Below are 13,567 nucleotides of genomic sequence, written 5' to 3'. Positions count from 1 at the left end.
GTACCCAACTTTTTCTGCGCCGCATCATAAGTTGGGTATAGCAATTTCTTGTGATCCTCTAGCATGCGCTCGAACTTGATCTTCTCCTTTTCACTTTCGCATTCTCTTTGTGCGTCATGAATGGCCTGGCCAAGATCATCAGCGGGCTCATCTTCTGCTCCTACCTCTTCTTCAGCTTCCCCCATTGCAGTATCATTGAAGGCACCATATTCAGCAATAATGTCATCATCGTCCCATTGTTCTTCTTCACCTTCTTCCATTACAACCCTGGTTTCTTCGTGCTTCGTCCAACAAATATAGTTTGGCATGAAACCCGACTTCAACAAGTGTGAATGAAGACTCCTTGAGCTAGCATATTCCTTCAAATTCTTACATATGGCACATGGGCAGCACATGAAACCATCGCGTTTGTTTGCCTCGGCCACACGTAAGAAAGAATGCACGCCCTCAATGAACTCTTGGGAGCGGCGATCAGCATTGTACATCCAATGCCGGCTCATCTGCATTACATGACATACATACCATATTAAAACCTAGAACATAATTAGTTAATTATACGACATGCATGCCACCACACAAGGTATTAATTTATAAAAGTCTCGCTATAATGTAGACAATCCCAACTACCACTAAAAAACTAAAGCTAAAATGCACTTCAGCAGTATAAGGATTTCTCGACCAATCCTAACTAAAACAGACAGATCATGCGTTTATTCAACATCTATGGGCTTCTTCCGCAGGATCACTGCCTCATCAGCCGCCGTAGCCACCTGTGCAAGAGAGTTTTGCACGTGTTCAACATACTCTTCATCCCAGTACCAGCCTGAACATCCAGTGCCATCCCACTGAAATTAAAACAAAAAATTAGAACTTTAATCACAATCATCATGAAAATAAGTATAAATTAACCATAATCATCAAATGCGATAAAATAACTCACATTGCGATCCGGACACTTGTAGAAGATACGGCCCTTGTTGGGACACTCCTTCCTCACTCGGTACTCCATCACAATCTTCTCCTCACACTTGCCGCATGCAATGAGAGGGAGGTCTGGCCTCAGTCGCTTTGGAACCCGATGAGAGGCCGAGGACCCAGAAGCAGTTGCCATCTACTCTCTATACTCATTTTTAATATAATATAAATTTCTCATTTTATAAACAAATAAAATTAAAAAAACTCTAAAATTTTCTATATCTCTAAACCTTGAAGTGTGCTATGCATGCTAGAAATGAAAGCTGAATACTAGTTTTCAATAACTACTTTAACCTTCCTTCATCCAAATATGCAAACTTTAAAGTGATTTTGAGCTAAAATGGCTTACAAATAAAAAAAATCCACCATAAAAAACCACATATATCTAGTCCCCAAAATGAGATATGCTACTGATGAAACATGAGAGTATAAAGTTGGTAACCTTTAGAACCGAAGAATCGATGGAGGAATCGAAGAAATCTTGTGATTATCGGCGATGAGGAAGAAGAGAGGCCGACGATGAAGCAAGAACACTGAGGTCGAAGTGGCCCGGGCTCGGGGAGGAAGAAGGGGTATATATGAGGGGACCTTTAGTCCCGGTTGGAGACACCAACCGGGACTAAATGTCCCTTTCTAGTCCTGGACGGAGCCTCCAGCCGGGAGTAGATTTTTACTCCCGGTTGGAGGGACCAACCGGGAGTAAAAGTTAACCTTTAGTCCCGGTTGGTAGCTCCAACCAGGACTAAAGGTCCCCTGCAGCAAAAGCCTGCCGCAGTAGCCGTTGGGCAGGGTCCTGTAGTCCCGGTTGGAGCTACCAACCAGGACTAAAGGTTTCTCTAGTCCCGAGCGTAAAAAATACCGGAACTAAAGCCAAATTTCAAAGTGGATCAAAAGTCGTTTCTCTACTAGTGGAAGTGGCTACTTCAGATGTTGGTTATGTGCAGTGGATGCGTGCTGGATCTTGTTGAAGATGGCTACCTTTAATATTGATTAATCTCTTATGCAACTTAACTAATGGGTTGGGTTCTTTTACTCACCATAGTAATCAAGTTGTTCAAATAAAACTTTGCCAACTAAAAATGCTTATTGTAGTTAAACAGAGTCGGCCTTTCTTTTGTAATAGCCTTGCATGTCATTTACTTTCCGCCTATACATGCTGAGTTTGACATGGACTCACCCTTGTTATTTCCAACTACACCTCCAGTCTGTTAGCAAAAGCTGCTCAGAAGAAGCACAAAGTTGTTGTGGAGTTTCCAGTAGAATACTAGAAGTGCTTGGCGTACGGAGCCCCAGTCAGCCGTCCCTGAGAAGAATGAAGCCCGAGGAGAAGAATAGCAGTCGTTTCGCTTTAGTCTGATAGTTGTAAGTGTTAAATATAAATATGTTTTCCGCTATATAACATTGTTTATGATATTTTCTATTATGTTGTTGTACGTGTGGATTTCCTGGGCACACACATGACGAGTGCTTGTTTCTCTTTGGAAAACCGGTCGTGATATTTTTATAATTTAAAATAAATTAATTACGAACTTCTAGAGATCGAACCGGAATTTTATTATTATTAGAAAATAGAAAAACCGCTTTTAAAACAGGCCGATGACTAAATTTATCTGGTTTTGACAGTCGGAGGGTGTCTGTTACCCGGTTTTATAGTTGAAGGTTAAAAATCGAACTTCAATGCCAGGTGGTGGTTAAAAATGTACTTTACCTTTTTTTTTTAGATCGTGCGCTGTATTTTATTAAGAAGAAGCCCCGATGGTGAGAGAGAATCGAACTTATGACGCGAACGCTCACCTCCACTTGTTGTTGCAATTGCAACCTAGTCTGCTTTTCAATTCCTGCACGCGGCCGGTCTAGGGCACACGCATGTGCGTGCACTTGTTTGTTCTTGGAGACGGACAGCTCGATCGAGCACCTATACAATCATCACAGAGCTCCTCAGCCACTCACTCACTCACTCCTCTCTAGTTTACCCTCGTGCCGAGTTTCCTGTTTCAAGCATCGCTCCCGAAATGCCGGATGCCCACTTCTACATTTGGCTATATGTGCATTCCATCACCAACTGGGAAACTTGGGATAGAAAAAGACTAGCTAAGGCACGTGACATCGACACATCGTGACGAGGAAAAGAACGATCAGATGAGCATTCTGCTCGCTGCTCGCTGCTCGCCTAACAATTGAATTGAATTGAAACAGCGGCCATAGATTCTCTTTGGGGCAGCTGGCAGCTCTATCTTCAGCCAGCACGGTATGAGACGACAGTGGGCACGAGGGCGAGGCGAGAGGTCCATCTCTCGATCCCTATGGTTGCCGATTTCAGAGTGGTCAGAAACCATGTTCAGTTTTTCACTCAACAAATGCTAGCAACAAGCCAACAAGAGCATCATTTTATCGTGGTTCCATGAATCGATGACCATGGATATATGTTATAGAGTTTCATTCGACTAGTACTGCATAATACTCCTATAAGAACTCAGATGTACAGAATGCAGGTGCTGCGTACACATATGAAACACTTGTATATATACTGAACGTGCTACTCGATCAAAAAGTCACAACTCAGAAGTGCAGACTGCAGAGGAGCTTAACCTCATCCAATGCAAGAACCACAATAATGAAAAACAAAGTGAGATCGTCATATCAAGCATCACACATAAAAGTACTCTCTATAGTACAAGGTATATATATAAGGCTTCTATAGTTCTATAGTATCGATCAATATATACTCTTCTCTTTTGTTGTCCGTTCTAGCTAGTATCACAAGTAAGCACGATGTATAAGTACTTCAGAATGCATCAGTAATCGGTTTGGTCTCCCAGAAATCGTCCACACCGTTGGTCCAAAAGCTGGCAGTGAAGTGCGACGACAAGAACTGCATCGTCAGAGCGTCCAGACCGGCCGTTTCACCGTGGCCGCCGGCGACCAAGCTCAGCTCGGAGCAGTAGGGGTAGGTAGTCTGCTGGTACGTGTACCAGTCTCCGGCCGCCGTGGAGCTGTCCTGGCTAGTCAGCGCCGCCGGCGACGTCGCGCCCTCGCTGCTGACGACGAACGCGGTCATGGCGGCTTTCTGGCAGTAGTACGCTTGCTGTTGCTGAAGATCGGAGTCGGGCTTGGTGCACCAGTAGTAGTCCCCGGCGGCGCCGGAGCTGACGGTCGTCGACGGCTCCTGCTGCTGCGTCGACGTCGTCGGCTTGGCTGCCTGCGGCTTCTTCTTCTGGATCCTGGTCCTCCAGTAGTTCTTGATCTCGTTGTCGGTCCTGCCGGGGAGGTGCTTGGAGATCTTGGACCACTTGTTCCCCCACCTCGCGTGGAGCTCCCGGATCACCGTGTCCTCCCCCGCCGTGATGCTGCCGCGCCGCACCCCCGGCCGAAGGTAGTTGAGCCACCGCAGCCTGCAGCTCTTGCCGTTCCGGTTCAGGCCTGGATAAATCAAGAAATTAATCAAGTTGTGCTTATGAAAGCATGCATGCAAAGGAATGGCCGGAATTGGTGGATCGAGGCTAGCTTACCAGCTTCGCGCGCGAGGTTGTCCCAGGAGCCCTCCCCGTGCTGGGAGATGTAGTTGACGAGGATGAGGTCCTCCTCCAGCGTCCACGGCCCCTTGCGCACCGCCGGCTCATCGTCGCTGCCGCACGACCTGCTGGCCACCCTCGTAGTCGAGCTAGTCATCTATCGCTTCTTTGTGCGTGGATTTTGTGATGTGATTTGAACAACCCCGCGATTGGTGGCTTGGTCTTGGTGCGCTGTAGTAGATCGTTCGGCGCCGGTGGTTATATAGGCGCGCCGGCCGGTGCGGCGGATCGGTACGCGTGTACGTGTTGTCACGCACATGCTCTTGTTTGAGCCACTCGTTTACGGCTGCCTTGCAGTTGCGGCCGGTGTACCGCGAAGTGCGAAGCCTGGCTCTCGATTGGGAAAGGAGAAAGGCTGCTTTCGTTTTGAGGCGCTTCCATTTGCGGAAGCACGCGTAAAACTCTGACGGACGGTATTAAACGATGACGTGGCCTCGCGAGGAACCAAAAGTGGCAGAAGCAGGAGAAGAGAAAAAAAATAACCACGAGAAGCTGAGAAGCTGCTCCCGATGAAAGCCACTCCAAGCGATCTCAGCCGATAGATCGGAGATCGGAGGAACAGGATTAAACGATGACGTGGCCTCGCGAGGAACCAAAAGTGGTATACGAGTCTGTTGTGCTTGAGTTATAAACAGAACTGTGAAAAAACTACAGTGAACTATGTTTTATGAAAAACTATAAGCTGTTTGGTTAAAACATATTATATTTCTTTATCTCCTTTGAAACAGCTGTAAAAACATACTTCCTCCGCCCCGAAATATAATGTATTGTTACTTCTAAAATTTGTACCGAATATAGTGCATTCTACCGGTGTTAATGCCTAGATTTGACAAAGTTTACTAAAAAAGAAACCATAATTTGAGGTGAAACACCTTAATCGGTATTAATCTATGGGTACATGCGTCATTTGAGGATTCCTTTAAGTTGTCTTAATTTTTAAAATGCACTGTATTATAGGACAGAGAAATTATATCTATTTTTATCTATTTAAAAAAGCTGAAAGCTAAAATAGAGTCTAATGCCTTCGACGGTATGATGATGCCAAAAAAAAAATAGATCCCACCTATAAAAATAGGAACCTCTCTCTTAATGCCACAACGGGAAGTATCACTTTGGGGGCCCACCACACGCTGTTGTTTCTCTCCACGGTTCTATCGTGCATGCCACTTCTCTGCTCTTTCTCTCTGTTCTGCGGTACAAACAATTATTGTTTACTAAATTGGAAGCGAATCCTCAACTTGCGCCGCTCTCCGTTTCCTAGCTTCGGGCACATCAGTAGAGATGCTTCAATCTTCTCTCTCTATTCTAGCGTCACTTCGCAGCACATTATTACGGAAGGTCTAAGGTGTTGCGAAAACTATACTACATACAAACAGTTGTTTTTTAGAAAAAACGGCTTCAGGTTCTACCTGTTTAGTTGTTGTTTTGCTTTTTAACTGCAGAAGCATTTCCTAGAAGCCAAACGAAACGTAGCCTAAGCTGACTCGAAACCACATATCACATAGGGAAGAAGTACGAGATTGTCCTAACCCTAGTTTTCTTTTTACTACATTTGTCCCGTAATACACTGCATTCCAAAAAACTTAACACAACTTAAGAATAATTAAATAACACAAGTACCCGTAGATTAAACCTAATTAAAATGTTCCTTCTTATAATAGTTTTCCTTTTAATAAACTTTGTCAGTCTAAAAATGGAAGTTTAACTTTTAGAAGTCGCGAAGCACTGTATTCGAGGGCTAAGGCAGGTAATACTATAACAAATCAACCGCAGAAAAGCTTGAACTACAACTGTGGTAGTTAGCTATCAGCTGTGAATTATCCAAGCCAATCCTCCCAAAAAAGAGTTAGCCAATTCAAGTTCTTAATATTAGGACGAAACAAGACTTTTGCTTGTCGTATATATCTTGTGTAGTAGTCAATTTTTTGGTATGTGTGTGAACTCATAACTACTGTACAGTACTGTACTAGATAGCATCGGATGAGATGAACACTCCTTCTCGCAGCATGCCAGCGGAATGAAGAGCACAGCTGTAAGCCTGTAATCTTAGCTCGTGCATGCAAGCGCAGCACATGTCAGTGATCGTGCTTCGCTAAAAAAATAAGTTAAAATATTGTTTCGACTGATTTATTGAGAGAGAGAAATATTATTTAAGTTAAAAAAAACATGCTAAAAAGTACGGATTATAAGAACGGTGGTGGGAGCACGCGTAGGGTCTCGCTTTGGGTGCCCGACGGATCGGCGCGCGCGGCGACTCCTCATCTGCTCCCATGATCGCCACGTGCATAGCGCCCTATCCCATACAAATGCGTAGGCGTAGCTCTCCTAGCCTGCCAGCCTCGCATCGCTCGATTCGATCACATCTTTGGTGCCTGGAATGATGGGCACTGTGCATGTTACTAGCGGGGGCGGGAGCCTCGTGCGATTGCATGCCTGAAACGGAAGAGTGACCTGCCCGATCCGGATTCCGGAGGCGGATGAGGAGTTCCACAGCTCATCATCAGCTCCGGGCGGATCAGCATGGATGGATGGATATATGCCGACTGAGACGTGCACGTTTTATGGGTTCTATACAGGTCCAATTAAATTGGATGGTCACGGGCGGAATCACTATTTCACAAAGCTCATCACCACCGAGTGTGAAATCACTTCACCGTCAGTTTTACCCTTTGACGGTGAAAACGAACAGTAATAATAAGTTTCATCATTTTCCTTCTATATTAATAGAATTGGTACACAGTTTTGTGCCCGTTCAGTCTAAAAAAATAAGTTTCATCGAGGCCGATTTCACCATCGACGAACCGGCGATGATAATCAGAAAAAGAAAATCCTCCTGCCAGTGGGCTAAGGTGTGGTTTGAGTTCGCTTTTTATTTAAACTTGAGTTGGTAGATCCGTAGATATACCATACTATTAAGAGGGATGCAACATGTTGATAGTTCACAAGTTTACAGTGCTCAAGTTAACCCATGTGAGGTTTGAGAGAAGAGGGTCAGTTGGAGCTAACTTGGTGTGTTGATGGGGACCATACCGGAGGGTCCAATACGGCATATAGGAGGGTCTGGTATGAACCCCAAAGTATTGTTCCCTTTTGGGCTTGTGTGCAATATCCATAGGAAGTTTCGACGTTTGTCGGAAGTTCCATTGTTGAGCGCAAGTGCTTGTGTCGGAAGTTCCAACATTTTGCGTAGGTTAACCTTGTGAGCTAACAAGTGGACTACCAGTTCATACCGGAGGGTCTGGTATGACATACCAGCCAAATCCAATGGCTAGAAAACAGCTAGTTTTGAGAGTGGGGTCATAAATACCCCCAAGCCCTCTCTTCTGAGGGCTGCCGATTCTGTTGCTTCCCATAGACATTCTAAGCCTTGTGAGACACTCCCCATTCCTCTCTTTGTGTGTTTCAATCCTTAGTGCAAAATGCAAGTGGTGGGTTCAGCAAGATTCAAAATTGTGAGAAATTAAGAGCAAGCAAAATCTCGAACACTCGTGGCATGTCAAGGATCTCGTGATTCAAATTTATTACTCTTGGAGCTTCGCTCCTAGATAGCTAGGAGTCGCCGCACTGCAACCAAGGATTATTGTGGTGTGCCTCAACAAGTTTGTGAGGGCCTGATCTCGCCTCCGCAAAGGAAGAGATCAAGCTTAGTGGATCAAGGAGGGTGGCTGAAAGAGACCTAGCTAGAGTAGACCTTTGTTAGGTGACTCACGACTTCCTCAACGGGGACACACGGCTCATGTGGAGGCCCGAACTTCGGTAAAACAAATCTTGTGTCCCCTAGCATTTGAATTGCTATATTTGTATCTCTTTAGATCTACTCGGATCTTTGGTGTGCAGGATATAATCATATTTTAGCTTCTGAGAACTGCCTGCACCTTTGGATCAAAGTTGGATCCAAGGAGAAGGAAGTTTACCAAGGAACTTCCCTGGCCCGTGAATACCGGACCATCTCGTATTGCATACTGGAGCATCCGGTATTGCAGGGTCCAACTGCATATGTGCATTTATGTGATTAATCAGTTTGTGTTGTAGGGTGGTGGTGATGGCTTCTTTACCGCTGTGGTATTTTTTGTACTCAATGCTTTAACTCAAGAGGGGTTTTGATCTCTGATTTGGAAACCTATTCCAATAGTTCTACATTTTAAGTTGTAAATTTTTCAGATTAGCCTATTCACCCCCTCTAGGTGACATTCTCGTTCCTTTCGCACTTGTTCCCTAGTCCCCACACTTGCATAGAGCTCCCAGATAACCGTCTCCTCTTCCAGCATCATGCTATCATGATGGCGCCGCACCTCCGGCCTCAGGTAAGGGCGGTGCTACATATAGAGTTGTGGGTGTGAGCGACCATTGAATCCCGTTGTGCAGTGCTCTACCCCGCCCACCCGTCTGCCAGGGTTTGTTGAAAGTGCATGTTGCAAGCATATGTTTCAACGGTTTTAGAGGTATGTTGCAAGTGTTTCAATTCATATGGATGTTACAAAAGTAGATTAGGATGTTGCATATGTTGCAAAGGCTATACATGTATGTTGCAAGCATCTATTTCAAATGTTTCATTTATTTTTTCAGATGTATGTTGCAATGTGTTTCTTTGGATGTTGCATATGTTTCACACATATGTTGCAAGTGGTTTATCTAGATGTTGCTATGTTTTGCAATGACTTTTCAAGTGTTTTCAGGTGTTTTTGCAAGTGTTTCAGACGCATGTTTCAAGTGTTTCATCTATCATCATATATATGTTGCAAATCTTTCATCTGAATGTTTCAAAAGTAGAACGGGTGTTGCACATGTTGTAATGGTGCCGGTGGCTGGAGGACAGCAACTTGTCATAGGGCTTCGGCTCCTACCTCGCGCGGCGCACCTCGCCCTCTCTAAAAGCTCTAGTTTGGTTTTGGTTAATTGATAAAACCCTAAGTGCTAACCTAGTTTATCAAAGTGATTATGAGATAGGTAGCACTACTCCAAGTGATGAAGCAACGGCGAAGATCATGACGATGGTGATGGCATGGCGATGATCAAATGCTTAAACTTGGAAAAGAAGAAAGACAAAAACAAAAGGCTCAAGGCAAAGGTAAAAATTGTAGGAGCCATTTTGTTTTAGTGATCGAGACACTTAGCGAGTGTGATCACATTTAGGATCGATAATCGTACTATTAAGAGGGGTGAAACTCGTATTGAAATGCGGTTATCAAAGTGCCACTAGATGCTCTAACTCATTGCATATGCATTTAGGATCTAGTGGAGAGCTAACACCCTTGAAAGTATTTGTGAAAATATGCTAACACATGTGCACAAGGTGATACACTTGGTTGTTGGCACATTTGAGCAAGGGTTAGAAACCTCACCGGCGGAGTGTCCGCCCGTAGAGTGCGGACAGTCCGATGGTGCTACCGGCGCCCTAGACAGAAAAGACAGGGGTTCATAGAGTGATCGGACGCTGGTGGTGTAGTGACCGGAAGCTGGGTTTAGAGTCTGGTCAGTAATAGCAGTGAGCACGCATCTCAGTCTTATGACCGGACACTAGCAGGGTGCGTCCGGTCAATGCTGACGTACGCTGACATGTGGTGCAAAGTGGAGACATTGAGTGACTGGACGCTAGGTGAGTCCGGTCGAGCATGACTGAATGCGTACGGTTGTGATTTTACGCGAATGGAACCTTACTGGAAACGACCAGACGTTGAGGTCCAGCGTCCGGTCACCTCGCAGCAGCACGTCTGGTCATCACTTAACCGTTGGATCGGGCGCTCAGTATTTGAAGAGAGGGGACACGTGGCGTATATCGTGCGACCGGGCGCTGGGGTCCAGCGTCTGGTCAATCTGACTAGTAATCATTGCAACTAAAATTGTTGGATAGGTGGCTTGCAACCCTTGTAGAGCTAGAGCAAGTTTGTATTTCGCTATTTGTCATACTAATCAAATTACTCTAGTTAATTTGTAGATTTTTAAATAGGCTATTCACCCCCCTCTAGCCATATTAGGACATTTTAAGTGGTATCGGAGCCGTGGTCACCGTTTGATTGAAAGCTTAATAACCTCGGTGTCAAATTATGGCTCAAGTTGTGTTCAACCATGTGGGGGGCAAACCACCGTTTTTTGATGGCACATGCTATGATTATTGGAAGAGAAAGATGATGATGTATCTTGGTTCAATCAATGATCAAGTATGAGAAGTGACCGAGAATGACTATGCTATCATTGATCCTGATGATCCCACCAACCAAGATAAGATCAACAAGCAATGCAATACAATGGCTCTCAACACCATATACAATGCCATTGATTCCAAGGTGTTTGAGCAAATCAAGGATTGTGAAAGAGCAAATGAGATGTGGAAGAGATTGGAGGAAACATATGAGGGCACACCGGCGATGAAGAGTGCCAAGTTGTATATCCTCAAGGATAAATTGACAAGCTTCAAGATGAAGGAAGATGAGAGCATTTTGGATATGTTCCATCATTTGCAAGTGATTGTCAATGATTTGAAGGCATTGGGAGAAAAGATCAAGGATGATGATGTCTCTCATCGGTTCTTGATGTACCTATCTCCAAGATTTGAGATGTTGAGATTGCTCATCATAAGAGGAGGATTGAAGGAGATTACCCCCAACCAAGTACTAGGTGATGTCATGACCCAAGAGACACCGTGTGGAAAGGGATGGGATGACAAGGATGACAAAAAGGAAGAAGAAGAGTATAGCATTCAAGGCTTGCTCATCATCATCCAAGAACAAGGGCAAGTCCAAGAAAGAATCAAGTGATAATGATGTCTTAGTGATATTGATGATGAAGCTATTGTCCTCTTTGTACGCAAGATGGGAAAATTCATGAAGAAGAAGGGCTATGGTGCAAGAAAGAGAAGAGATCACACCAAAAGCAAAGAATATGTGAGAATATGCTACAATTGCAAGAGTCCCGATCATGTTGTAGCAAATTATCCCTACAATAGTGACAATGATGAGGATGAGAAGAAGAAGCACAAGAAGGATAAAAAAGAAAAGAAGGAGAAGAATGAGAAGAGAATGACCTTCCAAAAAGAAGAAGAAGGGTGGAGGCTATGTGGTCACTTGGGATAGTGATGGCTCTTCGGATAGTGATGACTCTAGTGATGATGGCAAGAAATCTATCAAGAAAGCACTAGCAAGCATCGCCATCAACAACAAGCCCTCCATCTTCGACACTCCTTCGATATGCCTTATGGTAAAACCCACCAAGGTAAAATATGATGTGAGTGCTGATGATGAATGTGAAAGTGATGCTTGTAGGAGTGATGATGATGATGAGGAGTACTCCAAGGAGGAGCTCATGGACATGTGTGAGCAAGTGCACACTTACTTTGAGATGAAGAGAAAGGAGTGCAAAGAATTAAACAAGAAAGTCAAATTTCTTGAGCAATCTTTTGATGAGCTCAATGCCACTCATGAGAGGCTAATGGAAGCCCATGAGAAGCTTGGCAAAGCTCACTCTAAGCTTGAAAAAGCTCACTCCTCTCTCATCGAGCAAGTCAAGAAGGAGCAAGTGATCGTGTCTTGTGATGTGGGACTAACATGTGATCTTATTGATGAATCCTTTTATAAGCCCATTGTAGTTGCTCCCACTAACACTTCTTGTAGCACTACTTCTTCTACTTCATCTTTGAGTGATGGTCTCACTTGTGATGCCTCACTAATGGTGGAAAATGATACCCTCAAAAAAGAGGTGAATGAGCTCACTCGTGCTTTAGACAATGCCTATGGTGGAGACACCTGTTTGCTAAAGTGCTTGGGTAGCCAAAGGTTTTCTTTCAACAAAGAAGGATTAGGTTATACCCCCAAGAAAGGCAAGACGGCCTTTGTCACTCCCAAAGTTAGTTTTGTAAAGGACAATGGTCGATTTTGCAATAGATGCAAGCAAGTTGGGCATATAGAGCAATATTGCAAGATTAACAAGAACAAGCTACCTAATGTATCCTCAATTAAATTTGATTCTTATTACATGCTTTTTAAGGGTGCCAATGGTGTGAAGGCTAAGTTCATTGGTACACCAATTGTGGGCCCAAAGAAAAAGGCCATTTGGGTACCAAAGATTTTGGTGACTAACCTACAAGGACCCAAGCAAGTTTGGGTACCTAAAAAGAATTGATCTTCTTTTGTAGGTCAATTATAAAGCCGGAGGAAGGCATTCGGTGCTTGATAGTGGGTGCATACAACATATGATCGGTGATCCAAGAATGTTCAATTCAATCAATGAGAACAAGAGCAATGGGATTGATAGTATCACATTTGATGACAATGGCAAAGGCAAGGTCAAAGGGCTTGGTAAGATTGCAATATCCAATGACTTGAGCATTTCCAATGTGCTACTAGTAGAGAGCTTAAACTTCAACCTATTGTCGGTAGCTCAATTATGTGATCTTGGTTTCAAGTGCATATTTGGTGTGGATGATGTAGAGATCATAAGTGTAGATGGCTCTAACTTGATATTCAAAGATTTTAGATATGAGAATCTATACTTAGTTGATTTCAATGCTAGAGAAGCTCAATTGTCAACATGTTTGATCACTAAGTCTAGCATGGGTTGGTTATGGCATAGAAGGCTTGGTCATGTTGGAATGAAACATTTGAACAAGTTGATCAAGCATGATTTAGTTAGAGGCTTCAAATATGTCACATTTGAAAAAGATAAGCTATATAGTGCATGTCAAGCCAGAAAGCAAGTTGGTAACACACATCCTAAGAAGAGCATGATGAGTACATCTAAGGCATTTGAGTTGATGCACATGGACTTGTTTGGTCCAACCACATACACAAGCATTGGTGGAAACAAATATGGATTTGTGATTATGGATGATTTCACTAGATACACATGGGTGTTCTTTCTTGTTGATAAGAGTGATGTGTTTGCAACATTTAAATTATTTGTCAAGGGCATTCACAATGAGTTTAAAACAACCAACAAGAAAGTTAGAAGTGACAATGGTAGTGAATTCAAGAACACTAGAATTGATGAGTTGTGTGATGAATTTGGAATTAGACATCAATTCTTGG

At 43.8% G+C, this 13,567-nt stretch overlaps 1 protein-coding gene across 1 annotated transcript; it reads right to left on the bottom strand.

Annotated features, from left to right (window-relative positions):
- Nucleotides 1-3,602: 3,602 nt before the first annotated feature.
- On the bottom strand, nucleotides 3,603-4,716 carry LOC136458568 (MYB-like transcription factor EOBI). The gene is made up of 2 exons (XM_066458515.1): nucleotides 4,485-4,716; nucleotides 3,603-4,395 (listed from the first exon to the last, which is right to left on the bottom strand). The coding sequence occupies exons 1-2, from the start codon at nucleotides 4,642-4,644 to the stop codon at nucleotides 3,761-3,763; spliced, it is 795 nt and encodes a 264-aa protein (XP_066314612.1). The 5' UTR covers nucleotides 4,645-4,716; the 3' UTR covers nucleotides 3,603-3,760.
- Nucleotides 4,717-13,567: the final 8,851 nt, after the last annotated feature.

The sequence above is a fragment of the Miscanthus floridulus genome, chromosome 6 (genome assembly GCF_019320115.1).
Source record: "Miscanthus floridulus cultivar M001 chromosome 6, ASM1932011v1, whole genome shotgun sequence".
Lineage (NCBI taxonomy): Eukaryota > Viridiplantae > Streptophyta > Magnoliopsida > Poales > Poaceae > Miscanthus > Miscanthus floridulus.
Note: the sequence above shows the minus strand (reverse complement) of the source record. Positions and strands in the feature narration are given on the sequence as shown.